At 46.4% G+C, this 21,904-nt stretch overlaps 1 protein-coding gene across 1 annotated transcript in view; it reads left to right on the top strand.

The window, feature by feature from the left end:
* ABHD11 (abhydrolase domain containing 11) overlaps positions 1–14,467 on the top strand; it is a 194,674-nt gene extending 180,207 nt beyond the window's left edge. Inside the window, exon 6 of the mRNA XM_086958491.1 lies at positions 14,005–14,467. Coding sequence (XP_086814617.1) covers positions 14,005–14,143 — 139 coding nt within the window. The 3' untranslated portion in view covers positions 14,144–14,467. The remainder of the gene's footprint in view (positions 1–14,004) is intronic.
* The last annotated feature ends 7,437 nt before the right edge of the window (positions 14,468–21,904 follow it).

The raw sequence follows: 21,904 nt of genomic DNA, 5'->3' as shown, positions 1-21,904 counted from the left end.
ATGACGCCATGTGTGCCATATTTGGGCGGTCTGACCCTGCTGGCGTGCCTTCAAACCCGGCAGGCTTGGATGATGGTGTTCCCTGGGGTACCATGCCTTCAGCTCCGACCCCAGTGCAACGGCCTCCTACTGGACCCGTTCCCATGTCCGGCACCAGTCGCACCTCCACAGTAACCTTCCCTGGGGCTGCATCTGCAGCCGAGGTCCACGGCGTCTAGTCATTCCCGATGACATGGAGCCGGTCGGGCGTCCACTGATGCCAAAACCAGCGCAGACAGTGCAGTACGGCTCCTTGTTGTTTAACCTGCCCTATTCTGAAGGGTTAGGGATGGAAGTGGAGGATTGGGAGGTGGAGCAGGACCCTTTAGAAATCCCATAACCCCAGGACATGGACTGGTATGAGGAACTAGGTGATGCCAGTGGCCTGGACACCTCCCCAGATTCCGGCATGCTGTCTCCTCCTAATCTGGCTGTGGAGGAGGGGGCATCATTTGCTATGGTGGTACGTAGGGCTGCGGAGGTCTTGGATCTGCAGATCCTTACGGTGGCTGTCAAGAATAACGTCTTGACAGAGGTCCTGCAGCCTGGTGTCTCCAGCTCGGAACCCTTCATGCCTTTCAATGAGGCCTTGACGGACGTTCTTCTGGGCACCTGGTCCAAGCGCGGCACAGGGGCGCCTGTGAATAGAACGATTGCCCGCCGCCATCGCCCTGCGCCAGCTTTCCTCACCTCCCTCCTTCTCCCACAAAGCTTGGTGGTTCAAGCTTACACTTCCCATGGCACTTTACCTTTCGCATCCCTGGACAGGGAATCCAAGAGACTGGAAAGTTTCGGGAAGAAAATGTTTCTTTTGCCAGTTTAGCGTTGCGGTCGGTGAAAACCGTATGCTTTTTGGGCCGTTATTCCCATTTGATATGAGACACGGCTGTGCAGGTGCTGCCCAGAGTCTCAGACTAGGACCGATTCAACTCTCCTAGGCCATTGCAAACGGTAGAGATGCAGTAAAGTTCGCCATCCGATGTGGCTTGGACACGACAGACTCGCTGGGCAGAGCGATTTCCATGATGGTGCCCGTAAGTCGCCACCCCTGGCTGAAGACGTCTGGTTTTTCGGGGGATGTCCAAGCTAATCTAATAGACATGCCCTTTGATGGCTTCCGTCTCTTTGGAGACAAGGCAGATGCCGCCCTTGAGCGTTTTATGGACTCACAGGCTACGGCCAAGTCCTTGGGCCTCACCACAACATTGTGGCCGAGGTCTGCTTTTCGCTCATTTCGTGGCTACGGAAGGGGCTACCAACCGCCCCCACCCTATTCTGGCCATAGGGCCCACAAGTTCAGCAACCTCTGTGGGCCATGGATGCAGTTCACCCCGACCCAGTGGGTCTGGAAGCCAGAAGCCAAGCCATGATCCCCTCCTTCACCACGAAACCCTCCTAATCCAATCTCCCAGCATCATTCACAGCCAGTTGGTGGCAGAATATGTCATCATCTTCACCACTGGCAAAACAACACCTTGGACAGGTGGGTGCTGCAAAGAGTCAGATGGGGCTACTCCCTCCCCTTTGAGACTACCCCTCTATCCATGCCTCCAGTGTACGATTGGCTGACGGAGGATCACCTTGCCTTACTCCGCAAGGAACTCAAGATTCCCTTGGCCAAGGGAGCTATAGAGAGGGTTCCCGGGCCAGAAATAGGCTATGGTTGTTATTCCCGCTATTCTGTGGTTCCATAGGACAGAGGCCTCAGTCCTATCCTCGACCTCAGAGCCCTCAACTACTTCCTCAAAAAGAAGTTCACGATGCTCACTCTTGCTCAGGTCCTGTCTGCCCTGGACCCAGTAGACTGGATGGTAGCGATTGCAGGAGGCCTATTTTCATATGCCTGTTCTGCCTACCCATCGTCCCTAGCTGCGGCTTACGGTTGCCATGGGCACTTTCAGTTTGCCTTGTTCCCCTACGGCCTCACCAGTGCCCCTCTGGTGTTCCCAAAGGTGATGGCGGTGGTCTGCATCTGCAGAGAGCAGGAGTTACAGTTATCACAGACCATCTGTGAAGAGCAGTTTCCCCTATCTCAACGACTGGTTGTTGGAGGCAGGCTCATCCCAACTAGTTGCCTCCCACCCCCAGACTACAGTGAACCTCCTTCATTCGCTGGCGTTCACTATCAACGTGCCGAAGTCACACCTGAGTTCCTGTCAGACACTCCTTTTCATTGGAGCGGTTCTGGATACGGTGCAGTATCTGGCCTAGCCTCCTGAATGACAAGTCTCGGATATTCAGGTTACGGTACCGATGTTTCAGCCTCTATCCTGGATTTTGGTGAGAATGACGCTGAGGCTGTTGGGCCTCATGGCCTCCTGCATCCTGCTGGTAGACCATGTACGGTGGTGCATGCGGGACCTGAAGTTCCAGTGGGCACAGTATCAAGGAAATCTCACCGACCTGGTTCAGATAGGAGAGGGCACCGTGAAACACCTGCAGTGGTGGATGACAAATTGCGATTGGGTCAGAGGAAGACCCCTCTCTCTTCCCCACCTAGATCTCACAGTAGTCACGGATGCGTCTCCTCTGGGATGGGGCGGCCATCTGGGGCAGGTGGAGATCATAGGACTCTGGTCTCCGGCGGAAGCTAAGCTCCATATCAACCTATTGCAGCTTTGTGCTTTCCGATTGGCACTGAAAGCCTTTTTACTATCCATCAAGGGAATGCTAGTTCAGGTGTTCACGGACAACACTACCGCCATGTGGTTCTGCAACAAACAGGGTGGAGTGGGGTTGTGGACTCTGTCAAGAGGCCCTTCGCCTCTGGACTTGGCTGGAACAATCAATCAAAGTACTTGTAAAGCGTGCTACTTACCCGTGAGGGTCTCAAGGCGCTGAGGGGAGGGAGTGCCGCTACTGCTTGAAGAACCAGGTCTTCTGAAGGCATGTAGGTCTTGGGTCTGCCGTAGGTGGGTAGGGAGGGTGTCCCAGGTCTTGGCGGCGAGGTAGGAGAAGGATCCGCCGCCGGAGGTTGTTCGTTGGATGCAGGGGACAGCGGCGAGGGCGAGGCTGGCCGGTGGGGGTGTAGAAGCGAAGTCTGCTGTTCAGGTAGGGTGGTCCGGCGTTGTGTGCGTGGGTGAGGAGCTTGAAGGTGATCCTCTTGTCGACGGGGAGCCAGTGTAGGTCTCTCAGGTGGTGGGTGATGTGGCTGTGACGTTGACGATCAGTCGGGCGGAGGCGTTTTGGATGCGTTGTAGTCGTTGTAGGTGTTTGGCTGGGATTCCTGCATTGAGTGCGTTGCCGTAGTCCAGTCTGCTGCTGACAAGGGCCTGTGTCACCATTCTTCTTGTTTTGATCGGGATCCTGCGGAGCATGCAGAGGGTATTGTAGCAGGAGGAGGAGACAGCGTTGACCTGTTTAGACATGGAGAGGGAGGTGTCGAGGATGAATCCTAGGTTGGGTGTATGGTCGGTGTGTCGGTACTGTTCCCAGTGTGGTCGGCCACCAGGAGTCGTCCCAGGCTGAAGGTGTGGGTCCGAGGAGGAGTACCTCCGTCTCATCCGAGTTCAGCTTCAGATGGCTGTTCTTCTTCCAGTCGGCGACGGCCTTCATTCCCTCGTGGAGGTTGGTTTTGGCGGTGTGCGGGTCCTTGGTGAGGGAGAGGATGAGCTGGGTGCCGTCGGCGTAGGAGATGATGTTGAGGTCGTGTAGGCGGGCCACTTGTGCGAGGGGGGCCATGTAGACGTTGAAAAGCGTCAGGCTGAGTGTTGGGCCCTGGGTGACGCCACAGATGATGTAGGTGGCCTCGGATCGGAAGGGCGGGAGGCGGAGGCTCTGGGTTCTGCCGGAGAGGAAGGGCGTGGTCCAGTCAAGGGCCTTCTCGTGGATTCCGGCTTCTAGGAGGCGTGTCTTTAGAGTGCATGGAAGACCGCATTGAAGGCGGCTGACAGGTCCAGGAGGATGAGGGCTGATGTTTCGCCGTTATCTAGTTGGTGCCTGATGTCGTCTGTGGCGGCTATGAGGACTGTCTTAGTGCTGTGGTTTTGTCTGAACCCAGACTGGGACGGGTCCAAGATGTTGTTGTCTTCTAGGTGGCGGGCCAGTTGCATGTTGACTATTTTCTCGATGACCTTCGCCGGGAACGGGACAAGGGAGATGGGCCGGAAGTTCTTGAGGTCCTTGGGGTCCGCCTTGGGCTTCTTGAGGAGGGCGTTGATTTCGGCGTGTTTCCAGCTTTCCGAGAATGTCGCTGTTTCGAAGGAGATGTTGATGACCTTCTGTAGTTGGGGTGCGATGGCAGCGTCTGCTTTGTTGAATACGTGGTGTGGGCACGGGTCTGACGGAGATCCTGAATGAATAGAGTTCATGACCTTGCGTGCCTCGTCATCATTGACATTGGACCAGGAGGTCAGGCGGTTGGCGCTGGTGGTGTACACAGGGGAGGTGGGGTCTGGTGTTGTCAGGGCGGTCATGGTGTTGAAGCAGTCATGGATGTCAGCGATCTTGCGGTGGAAGAAGATGGCTAGTGAGTCGCACAGTTCTTGTCAGGGCGGTATGTCGTTGGCGCTGGGGTTGGAGAGTTCCTATACGATGCTGACGAGCTGCGTGAGTGGGTACGGTGATGAGTTGTCTGAGGCCGAGGTTGGCGGTCAGGGTGGCGGAGTTGGCATCGTTGTTGTTCTCGAGGTGGAAGTTCAGGTCCCCGAGGAGGATGTAGTCTGTGGAGGCGAGTTCGTGGGTGCTGGCGAGGTCGGCGATGGAGTCGCTGAATTGATCTTGGGTTTCGGGTGGTCTGTAGATGAGTGTTCCTCTGAGGGTGGTGTTGGGGTCGGTGTGGATTCGGAAGTGCAGGTGTTCGGCGTTGTTCAGGGTGTCGTCTGTGTGGGTGGCGACCTTGAGGGTGGACTTGTGGACGATGACTATTCCTCCTCCGATTCCGTTGGCGCGATCCATGCGGGTGATCTTGTAGCCGACCGGGATGGCTATTGCGATGTCAGGCACCGAGGAGTCCTTCCACCAGGTCTCGGTCAGAAAGGCCACGTCTGGGGCGGAGGTGTCGAGCAGATCCCAGAGCTCGACTGCGTGTTGAGCGGGTGTTGAGGAATATGCAGCGGAGGTGGTTGAGTCCAGTCCTTGGGGGTTTGGTGCTTCTGTTGCAAGTGAAGCTGCGGGTGCGGCAGGAGAAAGGTCTGTGAGTCCGTTTCGGGCGGCTTGGAAGCAGGTGTGGTTTCGGCCGGCGTTGAGTGCGTAGAGGGTGCTGGCGTCGTAGCGGAGTCTGGTGTTGTGACGTTTGCGGGGTCCAGGGGTTCTGGCAATGGGCACGGTCCAGGCGCGGACGGGCTTGCCTTTGGCGCACCATCGGCCACTGCGCGGTCTCCATGAAAGGTGGAAAGGGAGGGAGGAGCAGGTGGTAGGCGGGAGCGGGTGTCCAATGGTGATCAGGGGGGCGGGGCGGCAGGGACGCAGCGGCAGGAAGGAAGGAGTGGGAGACGGCGGCAGGCAGCAGGGAGATGGCGGCAGGCCTTTAGGAGGAACGAGGCTGCTGGCGGGTGTGTGGTGGCGTGGGGAGCGACCTGCCTGCGAGCAGGGTAAAAGATCACTCCTACACCACGGCGCAGCCCCCTTAAGAGGTGAAAAGGGAGGGAGGAGCAGCTGGGAGCGGGTGGCCAATGGGGATCAGGGGTGCAGGGACGCAGCGGCGGGAAGGAAGGAGCGGGAGACGGCGGCAGGCAGCAGAGAAACGGCGGCAGGCAGCAGGAGGAACAAGGCAGCTGGCGGCTGTGTGGTGGCGTGGGGAGCGACCTGCCTGCGAGCAGGGTCAAAGGTCGCTCCTATGCCACTACACGGCCCCCTTAAGAGGTGGAAAGGGAGGGAGGAGCAGCTGGGAGGCGGGAGCGGGGTGGCCAATGGGCCAACAACAGGGCATTTCCCTGGTGGTTCAAAATGTGACCGGTTGTCCGAATGCCAGAGCAGATGAATTTATCTGGAGGTGATACAAGGTCTCTTTCAGAGGTCAGGAGAGTCTTGGTTATATCTCTTCGCCTCCAAAGAGAAGACAATGTCAGCAGTTTTGCGTGTTGGAGCATTCAAGGCGGTCCTCGTTTGGCTATGATTTTCGTTGCGAGTGGAGCTCAAACCTTCTGTACGCCTTTCCGTCCTTAACACTCCTGCCGAAAGTGCTCAAAAAGATTAGGAGCGATCGGTTATTTTTTTGGCTCCGGATTGGGCACGGAGAGTTTGATTTCCCGTGTTTCTGGTTATGAGCAGCCATCCTCCGTTCAGGTTGCCCCTTCAGGAGGATCTTCTATTGCAGCAGCAGGGGAGGGTCCTCAACCCGAACCTGTCCACTCTCTGCCTTCTTGCGTGGAGATTGAGCCGCAACAATTGACTGCTTTTGACCTTCCTCACGTAGTCTGCAAAGTTATTCTCCACGAAATCGGTATACACCTGCCAATGGAACAAATTTTGAAAATATTATATTGACCCCTTATCTGCTTAGGAGGGCTGTACCAATCCTCCCCTGCTTTTCAGGCCCACCCACTTATGCAAGCTGCGGCAGCAGGAGGACAAAATAAAATGATAATACTAGTTCTATCATTTTTTTTTTTTTGCTGCTTCAAGAGGACAAAATAAAATGATAATACTAGTTTTATCATTTTTTTCCCCTTTCTTTTGCTGCTTCAAGGCAGTTGGGCGATGCTCCTCCGCCTTAGTGGGCGAGCCAACACTGCCTTTAAGTTGTGTTGGGTGCATGGTGTGCTGCATTTGTGGTTGCCTCTGCAGAATATTGTTAAATGTGCGAGTTACTGCCTGATTGGGTAGAAGGAGATTTGTACACTGCTGCTTGTAGTTTTGGATGTGTATGCTAGATGTGCATATTTTTGTGTGTGAATTCAAGGAAGGCATCGAACTTTCGTGAAAGGATTTACAGTTTTGCAAGTTTGATACATTTTAGTACCATTTTGTTTGATGTTATGTATGTGGCACTGCATGCTCTTAGCTCTGCATATATGGGGAAGAGGAGTACCCTGTCAATTTGTGATAGAAGAGTACCCCGTCACAGGACAATATTGGGTTTTGTGTTTGAGAGAAGTGTAGTACCAAGGGTAGTGGTATTGCTAATGTGCTGAACTTCAGTACTGTGTCGCAATGTAGGCTGTGTTTTATTTATTCGGAGAAGTGTCGTTTTGCTGGTATCTGATGTACATATGTGGTGCAATGTAATATCCTTGTCTTTAGTAACAGGTAGTCGCTTGGTTATTTCAGGAATATGGCGTGTTGTTATTTAGTGACCGTAATGCGCTTTTTTACCTACATACACTCTTCAGTGCATCACATCAGTGTGTGCTAATGGATGATTTGATTTGATAATTTCTAATTGGAGGTTCATTCAAACTTCAATTTATCAGCAAATCTGGGACCACTATTTCCAAGTCTATGAACAGTAACAGAAGAGCTTCTTCCAAGACAGCAGCGTTCTGAAAATACTCAACCTTCCAAATAAGAAGCCAATTGTCTCATGAACTACAGGAAGGATATATACTAATCCAGAGATCCAGAACTAAAAAGGCTATCACAAATGGGATTATAACAAGGCACAGTTTACACATTTGGCATAAATATGCCCAGTAAACTTGTCCGGTAGCAGAATAAACTTGGCTGAAGCTAGGAACGAAAGTAGATGTCCAAAGAAGGATTAACCCCGTGGCCCTGTTCCTGTAAACTAGTCCAATCAAGCAGCTACAAGAACAGTTACATATTTGGGCTTTAAAATAGATTAAAGCCTAAACCATTGATCTGTAGTTTGATGGGAGGACTCTATTGGATCCGTCAATGAGTGTAATCCAGCAAAACTTGCAAATAGGCATAGCCAAAATCCCTACATTTCCTTTAAAAAAAAAAAAAAAAGAAGTCCTCTTTCCAGTCAGTCAATAAAAAAAATTAAGGGAAGCATCACGTTTATCTTAAGCCATTCGCTAGTGACTCCTCTGTCTATCTTTTATCTTTAAAAAATGGCAAGAATTTCCTGTCATGTCACCCTCAAGAGATCACGCGATGTCCATGACCTTTGTGAAGATCTCCCTACCTTGCGATCAGCTTGCTCCTTGAAGAGCACCTTCTTTGTGGAGGCACCCAGGCCCTACAGACAGCTTATTTTGGAGGCCTTTACATGGCAGCTGCTTTGCAGGTTGTGGCCTTTCTGAGCAGAGGCTAGAAGTTGAGGTTATGCTCCTACTTGTTGGGTGCATGAAAGCATCTGCTTAGGAATTCCACCCCAGATCAATCTCTCCAGCACTGAAGAACATCAGGGAAAACTGTGGCCAGAAGTAGCCCCCATCCACATTTGCTCCCAGGAGCTGAAATGCTTCTCGTCCATGGTGAACCTGCTGAGGAATTGCCAGTGAAATTGATGCAGAGACATAAAAAAGGAATCAAAGTCCACTCAGCACAACCAGTCACGTCAGCTGCCACTAGAATTTGTGCCAAGGTCAGCATCCTGTTTCTAAAAGGGCATTAAATGAGTGGGGTTATGCATATCCGGAATGTGAGAGATTCCATCACCTTTGTTTTTAATCAGAATGTAGTAGTGTAGTAGCCCTGACTCCTCGCTGGGACAGGCTTTATGGCCTCTTAAAAATGAACCTTTTAGACATCTGACATAGGTTTAAAAGAGGATGACTGAAATAAGTAGGCTGTTGAAAAGTGAACCTGTGCTGCATAGCTGCTTTGGGTGACCCAGAGCACCCCTGACTCATGCTGATCCAATGGTTCTGGAGGAAAAGAGTTGTGTTCACAACACTTTAGTAGCATATGTCCTTTAAGATAGAACATCAGATGGGAACTGGAACTATGAAAGACACTGGTATATTTTGGTCTCCGATCAGGTCACAATACATACTTGGACTTATGTTTAATACAGTTGTTAGAGATTTTCTAGCTTAAATCAGCTTTCACTCTTATATACTGTAAAACCTTTGGAAATGAAGCTCAGTAATTTAGCAATGACTTAGCCAGGGTTCTCCAAAGTCGGTCATGGAGGGCCAGATCCATGCCAGATTTAAAGATCACTACAGTTATCTAAATGGGGATATGCTAAAACTGTGGAATGGATCCGGCCCTCCAGGACCAACTCTGGAGACCCCTGACCTAGGCAGACATATCCCATAGTAAGCCACATCCATGAAGGGTGTTTAGACAACATATCAGAGAACAAATATTGTGTCAAGAATATTGAGGACGAAAATATTGTGACAGTAAGTTTCTATAGGTAAACAAAGTTTTACTATTTATAACTCCAGCTATAATGTACCTTGATGAAATATATATGTTCGAGGTACGTAGAAGTGGAGTTAAATATAGTAAATCTCTACTTACTTATTTGCATTTACCTTCTTGGTGTGTTGGTCCTTGATATGTTGGTCATTGATATGTTTGACACAATATTCTGTCTACATGATATTTTTGTTTCTAATATTCTGTCAGTGATTCTCTATGAAGGAGTGACAAAGATTATTTTCATTGTAATGCCAGATTGATTATCTTATCCCAATCCTCTGGCTTTAAGTTTAAAAACTTCAGTCATGTTTGGCAACTTCCTTCTGCAAAGCACACTATTTATAGACCATTCTCATATTGTACTTTGTCAGCTAGGTCTTGGAACATTAGCTGTTTCTGTTCAACTGCTTCTTTGCCAATGTTTCACATGTACCTATAATCCTCTTGGTCTTAGCAGTTAAACTCATACTCTAGGTGAGACCTAATCGCGTTAGCTTTACTTTGGGAACTCCCAATGCACCAGTTTAGGTACTTCCCATATTTCAGGGTTTTTAGGTATTTGGCCTTGTGGGAGGTAAAAGCCTTGCCTGTGCTGTGGTAGATGTACCACAACAGACTGAAGTAAGGGGTGATGGGCAACCAGTAAAAATTACTGATTTATCCTTGAAAGTCTGGTATGTATATTCCGCAGTCTTCTCTTTAAGCCAGGCTTCTCCACCAAATAGCTCATAAGCTCCTGGAAGGTCTCCAGCTACCTGTAAGTAGCCCTCCTGTGGGCAACCCAGAGAACTAAATGAGAGGGTTTTGCTTGGTTGAATTAATAGATGTATGCGAAAAGTGTGTATTCAAGATGAAAATGTGTGTATTATAAGTTGATGTTTTGCGAAAAATTGTTGATTTTCCAATATATATTTTAAGTTGATATACGAGTGATACAAATCAGTGTTGGGGAGCACGTATAATTAATTTCATTAACTTGGTGCTAGTGGCATTGCTGCGATGGCTGTTGTGTGTTTCCCATCTAGAGGATTTTTTTACATTTCTGCTGGCAAACATGCCTGATACACTAAGGTGATCCCTGCTGGGAAAATTGTATCAGGGGGCCACTCATGTTCCCTTGTCTTATGTGTTTACTATTACATCTCGAATAATAATAGTAGCTCGGGAGGAGTTTATTTGAACATATAGAGCTCTGATTTGAGAAAAACTTAGAGACTCCTGCTTTAAAACTGGATTACTCCAAACTATAGCATGTGATAAGACATCTTAGCATGTGAGCATTCTGCATATTAAGCCATCCTGTTGGCGTGTGCAAACCCCTCTGTAAATCAGCAAGGCTTGCCCCACCAACTGTGGATCACACCACATTGGTAATATCTCCACACCTCATCATATCCCTTCCCCTCAATATATCACCATTCAACTCAAGACACTGGAAGTGGCGTAACACAGACCCCTGCAGCCCCCTCTATCCGGGGGGGTGGGGAGGCAAGCTCCAAGGGGCCCCCTCAGCATCGTACTCTGGCCGGAGATCTCCGAAGGGGGCCCCTCCACGTGCATTGCAGGGGGCCCTCTCAAGTTTCATTATGCCAGTGGACACCGCACTATCATCTGACCACACATTCTAGTGGCACAATATACTGCAGTACACTTGACAACATACCACACTTCAAATACCACATCACCCTAATATCACCGCTCCACACTGCAGTCAACCTCATATCACCTAACGCATCAACAAGTGACCCTACCACACTGCACTCACCACACCATAGTGCTGGCACCACTCACAGCAAATCACTAAACACAACGTAGCTTTCCATATTATTATATGCAAGAGAAAGTGTCATTAGATGTACGCTGCCCTACAGTACAACTCAAGGAATTGCTGACCAGGCAACCAACCACAGATCTCCGTCCCACTTGATTGTGATATAAGGGGTAGAGATGAAAAGGACACAGATTTCTTGGATCCAGATGGCATGGGAGATATATATATTTTACCACCTTGGGAACTTCAGAGGATTATAATCTGACCTTGGACCACACCTCTGCAGTCTAATTGTTGTTCAAGAATAGTAACTATTTCTAGGAGAGGTGGCTTTCCTATCAAAGATCCACTAAGCATCAGGGAACTTCTTCCAAGGCAGATAAGAACCACAGAAACAGAAAACTGAGGGCATCTACCCGGACTCTGAACAAGAAGTGTGTGAATTCTTGGCATGAGAATACAACTCTAGACTGAAAGAATAGCCTGATATATGAACCGGGCACACATGTAGCCCACTCAGAGTGAAAGTGGACCCGACTAGTTTATAGAAGTACAATTATACGAGATGAGATAGGTTAGTCCAATGTTTAAGAAAACAAATACGCTGTCAAATTGACATCTTCTGCCCACCCAACATTAGAACATAAACAGAACACCTACAGAACAGGTCAGCCTCAAACTCTTTCCTACAACAGTGAAACACTGAATATAGACATAACTGCTACACCTGACATGGGTTAGGTGAAAGATTGTAAGACCCAACTCCTCATATCAAAGTACTCCAAAGAGACAACTCTCACATTAGTTTAGCCGGCAGGTTGTAAGCCTTACTTCTCAAAACCACACCAGAGACACTCCCTCAGGATGCGAAAGGTCCACTACAATCTCTCCACACAGAGACCCTCCATGTGTAAACTAAAAGACCGACCCATGCTTTGCAGTATGAAGCACACAGAAGTCCTTCAGTTGTCCAGAAATGCACTACAGAGACATCACGTAACTTAAACATCAGGCAGACCATGGCTTTTTCACTGGAGTACAAATGTATGACAAACTGGTGGGTAAAAAGGCTTTCAGGACTTCTTTGGTTGAAAGTTCCCGGTGCAGTAACTCTGTGTCACCCCTCTCTTGATTCCATCGGTATTGTCAAAACTGGAATATTTTCTTCTGTTTGCGCTCTTTTTATGAGTCCCCTCAATGGTGCTCTAGAGTGATTAGGAAATGTTGTTCTCCAGTAGAAAACCTGACTCTCTTGGAGTTTGGAGTTCATCCAGATTGAACCATTTTTAACGTGAGAGACTATAGTTCAAATGTTCAGGTCATGACATGACTGGCAATTTGGATGCTGCTGATCAGTAGTTATTGGCGCAAGTTTTTTTTTACCTGTCCTGTAGGTTTAGGAGCTGGCCTACTAGCTCTTAGTAGTATGTCTGTTTAGTTTTCCGTAACTCGGATGAGATAGAGAGAGACTCTCTGGGGCTGTCACAAGGTATTAGGCCTTCCTGCTCGCCCATGGCCCTCCACTTCAGTCACAGGCTATTGAAGCCAAAATTGTTCTGTGCCCGGTTTGGATTAATAAACATTTCAGTGGGGCAAGGAGTGGATCTTTGTGACGACTCCGCTGGTTTCAGCATCCTCTTACTGGAATGGGTACATTTGAATTAAGTTTACAATCTACAACATGGGACCAACAATATGTAAGAAGTTGAACCTTATTTAAGAGTGAGATTTAATATTTAACAAGAATATTGAACGTTTTGGGCAAAAGAAACGTCGTATTCTTTTTAAAGTTACAGCCCTTACTAGTCAATCCATTTCCTGTGTGTTCTTTAACGTTAACAGTTTCTAATCTTACATCACCACCCAAGAGTAAGCCTTGACGGCTTTACTTAGTTCCTAAGTGTGAAAGCTTTTAGATTCAGTGAGCTTGCAGTAGTGCCTATTTCCTGGAGATTGAGAGGGAAGAGACACAACGTCTATGGTTGGCCAGGGCATGAAGACCTGTCCAGACTGGTCTATTCAATGCATAGACATGCTCTAGGACTTTCCTCAGAGAACCTGGAGGCCATGCCGGCTGCCATGAAGTCTTCCTTTAGATTTTGGAACAGAGACAAAGTGGCTGAGATTGGGTCAGATGACAGACTGACAACTATCATTTGTTTTTCCCAAGCTGCTCCCTTCATTCTCAGCTGGAGTGGATTTAGTGAAAAAAGCTTACCAACCCGGCTCCCAGTTCTAGATTTGGGTGGATGTGCTACTGCTGAACCAGCGGCAGGGCTGATGTCACTACAGTTGCCTGTGCGGCCCACCCACCAAAGCTCTGGGTGCTAAGTCTCATTTTTTCAATGTTTCTTTTTTAAATGGTCAAAAATAAATTGTTCCTAGGTTTGGCCTGACAATAAGGAATTATTAATGAGTTTGTTGGATAACTGTTAGGTTCCATTTTAATTTCATCCAGACTGCTGCCCTTTACATGATCCGGTCACTGAGCAGAAAAGGGGGCATATATTATCTGTGTAAGTCCAATGGGAGAGGGGGGGTGTCCTACTCCTGCTACAGAGATATGAGCTAAGGAATAGATATTTTAGATACCAGTAACAGGTTCTCAGTTAGGGCAGCCTCTGGTGGATATTCACAATCTATTTGAACAAACAAATCTGATCAAGTAATACTTACAACGTGGTTAACCTATATGCAATAAGTGATAGGCTTGTGATGGGTTTGAATTTGAATTTTATAACACAATCCGTTTAGGGTGGTGAGAATGAGGGCTTTATATTGTTTGAGGAGGGTACAGTGATCAGAGAGTGGGGTAACGAAAAGTGGGTCATGCCTTTTATTCTGCTTAAGTGTACAAGTCACTTAGTTATAATATATTTTCTGTTCATTTTACCTTTGTACTGGTTTTTACTTTTTTGTCAGCCGAGTGCTTTATATGTGTTGACTTTTTTTTATTTTATTTTTTTACATTTTAGTTCTGAGGATTACCCTGAAATAGAGCGCCTGTTTCCTGAAGCGGACATCCAGTACATCCCTGGTGCTGGGCACTGGGTCCATGCGGATCAGACATCGCTGTTCATCGCAGCCATTTGTAACTTTCTGCTACCCACATGAAGCAAACACAACAGAGTGCATCAGTGATAGACTAGTCTGGGAACAGACTCACATGAGCCCTGTATTCTGAATGGACATCTGACCATAGATCAAGAAACGTCAGGGATAGTGGTGATATTAATTTGAATTCTGAAACCTATGAAACTCAAGTTGTTAAAGAAGCACAGATCTAACGCCTGGAAACAATGCAGAAGCTACAAGCTACGGGCTGCTTGAGACCTTCATAGCATTTTATATTTATTGCCCCCACCTACATTATTTCTCCCGCCTGGAGTCATATCGACTTTACATGGAAGCAGAAATAAAGTAATTTTACCATGGTTATCTGGTCTTTCTGTGACTTATTTTTTTATAAGATATTTCTTTTTTCAAGGTCCCATACTGTTGACTCGAAGGTTTAAATAGCAGTCTTTTCCCCACTATCCTTCAAAATATATATTTCTTCAATATTATTTCTTGCATTTCCTTTACGACTCGACCCAAGCATTTTCTAAAAACACACTTTCTGCCACAGAAAAATTCTTTAAAAATGCAATTGAAAACATACCCTCTGTGTCTCTATTCATATCATGGAGTGGAGACAAAGGACTAGCGTCTAGTGCTGAAGCCCAAGAACAGATTACTTTTTTGTCGTTTAGTTTCTATTGATGCTAATGAGGTTATTATCAGAGTTCCTCATTTCAGTAATATCTTGAACAATCTTAAAATGCAACTCCCCTTTAGAGACTAAACACTGCCTTTCTCAAATCTCAGCAGTAAATCATCAAGGAGATGTTTTCCAGAAGATCTTATCCTCCATTAATGTTGGAAACAACAGCTAGATCACGCCACCAGTCAACTTCAAATATTTTGCTTAATCATCTTTTACGTCTCAATGTCACTCATTTCTAGAAAACAACAAACTCTCTGGGTGGGTAAAGAGTAAATAGTCGGATGTGTTGATCAAAGCTTAATGGTTGCTGCGATCCCACTTTATTTGCCTGCTCTGTTTGATATAATGAATCATTCTATTTTAAATCAAGTTTCGAGCTTATATGGGGTTCACTGTGCTCCCGTATGCTTTTGTTGATTTTTCTGTCAGGCCATTAACCAGTATTATTCTCACCTCATTCTAATCCCTCTTTACTAATCTTGAATGTGGGGGTTTTAAAAGGCTCAGTACTCTCACTGTTATATTTAAATATGTATAAATGACCACTTTTAGTGAAAACTTTAGACCCTGGATATATTCCTTTGCTGGTGATACCCAGATATGGAGAAATCCAACATCTGTGAATAAATTTCAGCTAAGATGGTTGGTTGTATGCAAGTAGTCAACTACTGAATAGAGAGAACATCATCTAACCTCTGGCAATTGTCACTATTGCTGGATGACTTTAACACGTTTATCTCAGCAACCCAAGTGCAAAACTTTTGAGTTATCAATGGCGCTCCAGGTTTCTGCACTGGTTAAATCCAGATACTTCCATCTTCGGTCACTGTCATTTGTTCCACTTATCTGGCATACCCTCAGTGGTTCAGTGCAATGTGGTTTTGATTGTGTCAGGGCTTGCATTCTATAACATGATCTACTTTAGTCTTTCACGACATATAACACATGACTGCTGTTGTGGTGCATGCTTCTCGGACTCTTAGTGTAATCTTGGGGCATTGTTTCTTAGTACCACCACTGCAGGTATGAGTTTTTATTTCAGGACCGTGCGAGCGCATTGCTTCCTGAAACTTCGAGTAAGTGAGGCAAGAGAGAGAGAGAGACAAACCGAGAGACAGACAGAGAGAGTGTGTTTGTGTGTGTCACTATATATTAAAAGTTCAGTAAAACAGCACTGAAGAATGTTCATCACTGAAAGTCATTTTCCAAAAAGCCTCAGTGTAGTCTGTCTGTGTATTTTCCTGCTGAATGCGTTGTCATGGAAAAAGGCTGTATGTGTTAAAAACATAATGAAGAAGAAAAGCAGCCTGATAGGCTACCATGGATGAGATTAAAAAACAAAAAAGAGTCCTACATCTTTAAGGACCTCAGAAGCACCCTATCCCACAATGCACTGTAGTGGCAGTTTGCCTGAGATTGTCGGTTCTTTTTTCCGGCTCCATCAAGCAGGATCTCTGAACACCGCAAGTGTCTTTTCAGTTACAAATCTTTTTCCTTCACTTATTCAGCACTTGTAAAAGCATTGTGCTCGGAAATTTGGCATCTCCACTGTTCAATACATACATTTTTTCTGACAGGGTTTTTAGTCAGAATGCTTGATCTTTTTACCAAATGCCCATCATGTGGTATAAATAAGGCGAGCTGTGACGCTCATAAGGTCTGTGTGGTGTGTCTTTCACCTACACACCTCACTAAAGGAAGTGACATTTGTAGGAAGATGTCAAAGTGGACGCTTAAAGACAGATGGGTAGATTTACAAGGAACTGACGCATCTGCATAGATGCGTCAGTTTCCTTGCGCCAGTGCCAGATGTCCTTGCGTCACCACGGATGCGCTGTATTTACAATACAGCGCTCCATGGCGCAAGGATTAACAGATGCGTCAGAAATAATGACGCATCTGTAGGCACAAAAAAGATGCATCGCCGGAGAGGCTCAAGGAAGTGACGCAACTCCAGCAATGTACCACAACAGATAGGTGAGTCCCACACAAAAAGCCCAGCGTCATTCCTTATGCCTGGCCTGAGCCGGCGTAGGGATTTTGACACAGTGAAGGCATAGAGTGACACAGTGAAAAGTTGTACATTTCACTGCATCAGTTCTACGTGGCCTTTTGCGTGGAAATGCCTAGCCTGCATACATTATACCTGGCAAAGGTATAATGTGACGCAGGGCTTTACAATGTGATGCATCTCCCTAGATGCGTTATGTAGTACATTGGCCGCTTTGTTTGCGCCGCCGTTTCGTCCACAAAGTGACGCAAGGAGTCGCACAGGGCTTGCAAATCTGCCCCAGAGAAGACATCAGACTGCGTAATTGGATTGAGGATATGAAGGCAGAACAAGAAAAGGAAGAGAATGGAAAGATCATCTTCCCATCATTCTGCAGAAAAGCATCAAAAATCAGTTATAGACTCCCACAGAGGGAAATCTCCCTTACGACATCGACACCATTCTCATCAATGTCATTTACCGACGTCAAGAACATTGACATCACAAGTTGTGGCCCTGTTTTGTTAGGCATCAAAAGAAGGGTCTTTTTTGATACGCCACCAACATAGGCATCGCTCAATGTCCAAGTTGGTGGCAGAATTACAAACAACGTCATTGACGCTGAAGACAACACCGTCGTCTCACTCAAGGTCAGCTTTGATAACCCACTATTCGACATCAAGATCGCATAGGTGGGTGTCAGAGTCTCATCACTCAACAGTGACATCTAAGACAAAAACTCATTCGGAGTCGAAGAGACATTCTTCACTAAAGACACCGGTTCCCACAAAGAGGATTTGCACAATGTCGATTTCACGTTCTTTGATGTCGAGGATACCTCAAGTCAATATATCGTCTTCTTCACAATGGTCAGTGTCTCCATCTTCACAGTTCTCTTTCTCGTCAGTCAGAGGCTCTGTTACCTCAAACAATTACTGGGCTTCTGCCTATAAGACCTATAATAGCAGTGCACGATCCTGTACAGCATCCATTACATCTTTTGAATCTGTCCCCTGTGCAACAATTTTCTAGGGCCACGTCTATGATGCCCATTAGAAATTGGAAAGCTCCATCACCAATTAGATCTCCACCACGAAGGACACCTTCTAACGGAAGAAACATGATCCCCATCATACTCGAGATCAGGAAAACCTGACTTCATCTCAAAGTATTCAAGGGTTCGACACGTCCTGTTGACAGATAACAAGTTTCAAACCACTCTTTATCGAAAGAACACGGATCTTAACAGCACCTTACACTACTCCAGTTTCCATCGACCCAGTTTAAAACATAACTTACCTTTGTCTCAACTCATGAGGGTAAAAAGAATCATATCTGATCCCACAGACAGCATCCTACAAACTGAATTCATGTGCCAGAGATTCCAAGATCGGGGTTTCCCTGAGAAAGTTCTTATCACCGCCAAAACAAAATGTAATAACATGAATAGAGATGAACTGCTCTCATTTAAAACCAAAACCGACAACAAACGCATGATTGTGGTTTCCAAATACTCCACATTGAGTTCCAAATACCGCAAAATCATCTCAAAACACTGGCAACTTCTCAGCAGAGAGTCAGACTTTCAAGGTCTGTTTGAGCAACCTCCAATCTTCGCCTACACCCATGGGCCCAATCTCAAAGAAATACTTACCCACCCCAAAAATCTCAAACCTCATGACACATACAAAGGATTGCAACCTTGCTACAACTGCAGCAATTGCAACAACATAATCAAGGGCATCATATTACATCATCCAATGAAAGGCAATCTCATTTAATTAAAAGTGAATGCCACGTGCAATACCAACAATGTGATTTACTTGCTCAAGTGTCCTTGGGGCCTCTGTTACGTAGGGCATACTGAACGCAAAATCCGGACTAGAATTTTGGAAGACAAAAGCAACATTCAGACCAGCAATATGAAATCCACTGTTGCATCACATTTTGCTGAAAACAGACACAATGTCGCACAACTGAAATTCACTGTGCTTGAGAATGTACAAACCACAGTCGCCATGAACATGAAGGATAAGTTGCTTCAAAGAGAGAACTTTTGGATCAGATACCTGTGCACGATGCAGCCCACTGGGCTCAACGATAGAATGGAATTTCTTTGCTACTTATGAATTGTATTTTTCACATCACTGTTGCTTCATTATTTGTGATGAATTCATACTCACTGGTATTTTTTAATGTGTGCTTGACACTATTTTCACCCGTTTTATATACTCACACATACATCTTTGATCTCTGTTTACCGTTTCTATACACTTTGTTCTTCTTTCGTTCATGTTCACCACTTTAACATGGCCAGCAACCCTCTCTCATCCGCAGTCCACTTTATATCTTCACTAACTGGCCACGCTACACGTCCACTGGTTCTTAACAATCACCTAAACGCTAGCTGCAAAGCACGCGTAAAGCAGTCTGACTGTCCTACACGAATGCTGGAAGTAAGTACTAACTCCGCAATATCGCCCGCACTTTTCCACGTTAAATTATGTATTTGTTGACACAAGGTCGACCCTGTCTTTCAACTCTTTTGAAAACCATTACGTCTCCGAACAGGCTCACGCTGATTGTTGTTATCACCGCGCTTTAAATTCATTCAAGCGCACAGTTTTCCGTCACATTTTTAATGCTCGTTTTTAAACACACTTTTTCCTCAATCCACAGTAGGCATTTATCACACACTATTTCGATATATACTTTCTGGTTAACATGGGTTCTAAGCACACATTCCATTTAGCAGCACAATAACTTTACGACTAACTAATGTGTTTTTTGAAACCATGATTGATTTAAGTACCATGTTCATGATGTATTTGATGGAGATATATTTTTTATTTCTCAGACCGTGCATTTGTTCTTCTCTTTAGATTCTCCCCTGACGAAGGGCTCATTGGAAAGCCCGAAATGCATAGGGATTTACAATTCAAGCATTTTGGACATTATTTGTTACATCTAACCTGCAATATATGAATGAACTGTTGAAACCATTAATGAGATTAAATCAATAATGGACTACTTTAGTGATTTGGATTTACTTTATTACACCCCTTGTTGGGTACCTTGAAGGCTGTGCGCAGGGGGACAACTCCAATTCTGGATTTGCGTTTCCGATTCATCTCAAAGTAGCCATACACTCCTTCTCCAACTAATGTTTCCAGTAGACAATATTATTACCTTTTAAGATGCCCTAGTAAGAGGTGCATCTATGCTAAAACAGTGTCAGTAATCTTGGAAACCCTTCAACCAAGGTCTACCCCAAGACCTCTTCTTCCTGGTCTTATAGACATTGTTGAGGAAAAGTTCCCAACCCTAGCCACAGTTAAATCGGCTAGCCAAGACTCCTAAAAAAAAGTACAGGCCTCCACAAGTAGATACTGATTATTCTAAAAGTAGTCAACCGTAACAGGATTCAATCATCTCAACGGTGGTAAGGAGAAGTCATGCTTTTGCTCCGGAATATACTGCTCCTCTAGATCGGGAGAGCAAACGGATGGTTGACATCGGTAAACAAGTGTGTAGCACAGCTTCCATCCATTTAAGAAACACCGTATCGCTCCGTCACACTGGATGGACGGGGAAGTTGACCCAATGCACCCCCTTCTGGCATGGGGCTTGGCTCCAGGAGGTTAGTGGACACAGGTGTTTAAAACCTGGGACCTTATTGGCATCTCCCAGCTAGGGGACGTTTGGGCCAGGGGCCACATGCTGTCCTTCTAGGAGCTCCAAACTCGCTACTCCCTATATTCGTCCCAGTTTTATATTTGCAGTTGAGACATGCATATGCACATTACAGACGATATGAGGCTCCCCGAATATAGCCCCACTGAGGCTCAGACAATGCTGGGAGATTTGGGTATGGGAGGGGTCTCCCGCATTTAACGCACCCTACTTAACAACACCCCCACATCCCTAGATGACGAGGTGGACTGGTGCGATTCCCTCATGGCCCTCAGAACAGTCACCATCTCCGCCAAACTCAAGCTGATTCAGCTCTACTACTTACATGCTGCGTACCTCACTCCCCTGCGCCTGTATCAAGCAGGTTTGCGCCCAGACGCGTCATGCGCGAGATGTAACCATGCCGCTGCTGACTTCCCCCACATGGTTTGGTTTTGCCTCCGTTTGGGACGGTTCTGGGGATCTATTGAAGCAGAGCTAACGGAAGTACTGTGCTGGGAGGTTCCTCATGATCCATGTCACTCTCTGCTGTGGATCACTGATGGGCTAGACGGGTCCAGGAGTGACAAGTTATTTGTTAACACAGCTATGATGGTGGCCAAGCGGGAAATAGCGGTGGCCTGGTAAAGCCCTGACCCACCGGCCCCGGAGAGGTGGCGTAGAGGGGTGGACTGGTGTGCGACCCAGGAGAAAGCCCTTTACAAAGCCAAGGGGTGCCCTAAGAAATACCGCAGAGTGTGGGGGAAGTGGTTGGGGAATGTGGTGGGTCCTGATTAACCTGGTTCCAATTCCCGTCTATGTAATTTTTATGGGGTTTGTGATTGGGGGCTACATTGCTTTTGCGAATGGATTCAAAACTGTAATTTCCATGTACTGGCTGAATGGTTTTATGTGTTTTAAAATCAATAAAAGTTGTTTATCAAAAAAAAGAAACACCAATGTGGTTGCATTATTGCGCATATATCACCCCAAAATATGGGATGGAGTGAAAGCCTTCATGCCTGACTTACTAATCCACAGACAAGGCTACCTAGAAATGATAAATGAAGGTTCATTGTTTTCTAATCAATTGATAAGTGCTACAGTAGGCTTGGTAGAACTTTCAACCAATTATTTTTGTCATGACATCTCACAGAGGCGAACATCCTGGCTGAGACTATCATCACTAAAGCCTGACACCCAGTTGAAGATCTTGAATTTGCCACTTCATTTTCAGGTTCCTCATTATTTTGCATACTGAGGAAGAGATGCTCCGAATGAAAAATGAGGTGGAAACATTAAAGGCCGTTGGCATTATGGAACAAAGGAAATCATTAAAGCAGCAATTAAAGCCTAGAGACAAACGGTTTTATTACCATAGTGTTCACCCATCCCCCCCCCCCCCCCAGGCGGCCTTACCACTACTTGCAGCAACAGAAGGAAGCAC

This window comes from Lissotriton vulgaris, chromosome 2_1, assembly GCF_964263255.1.
Source record: "Lissotriton vulgaris chromosome 2_1, aLisVul1.2, whole genome shotgun sequence".
NCBI lineage: Eukaryota > Metazoa > Chordata > Amphibia > Caudata > Salamandridae > Lissotriton > Lissotriton vulgaris.
Note: the sequence above shows the minus strand (reverse complement) of the source record. Positions and strands in the feature narration are given on the sequence as shown.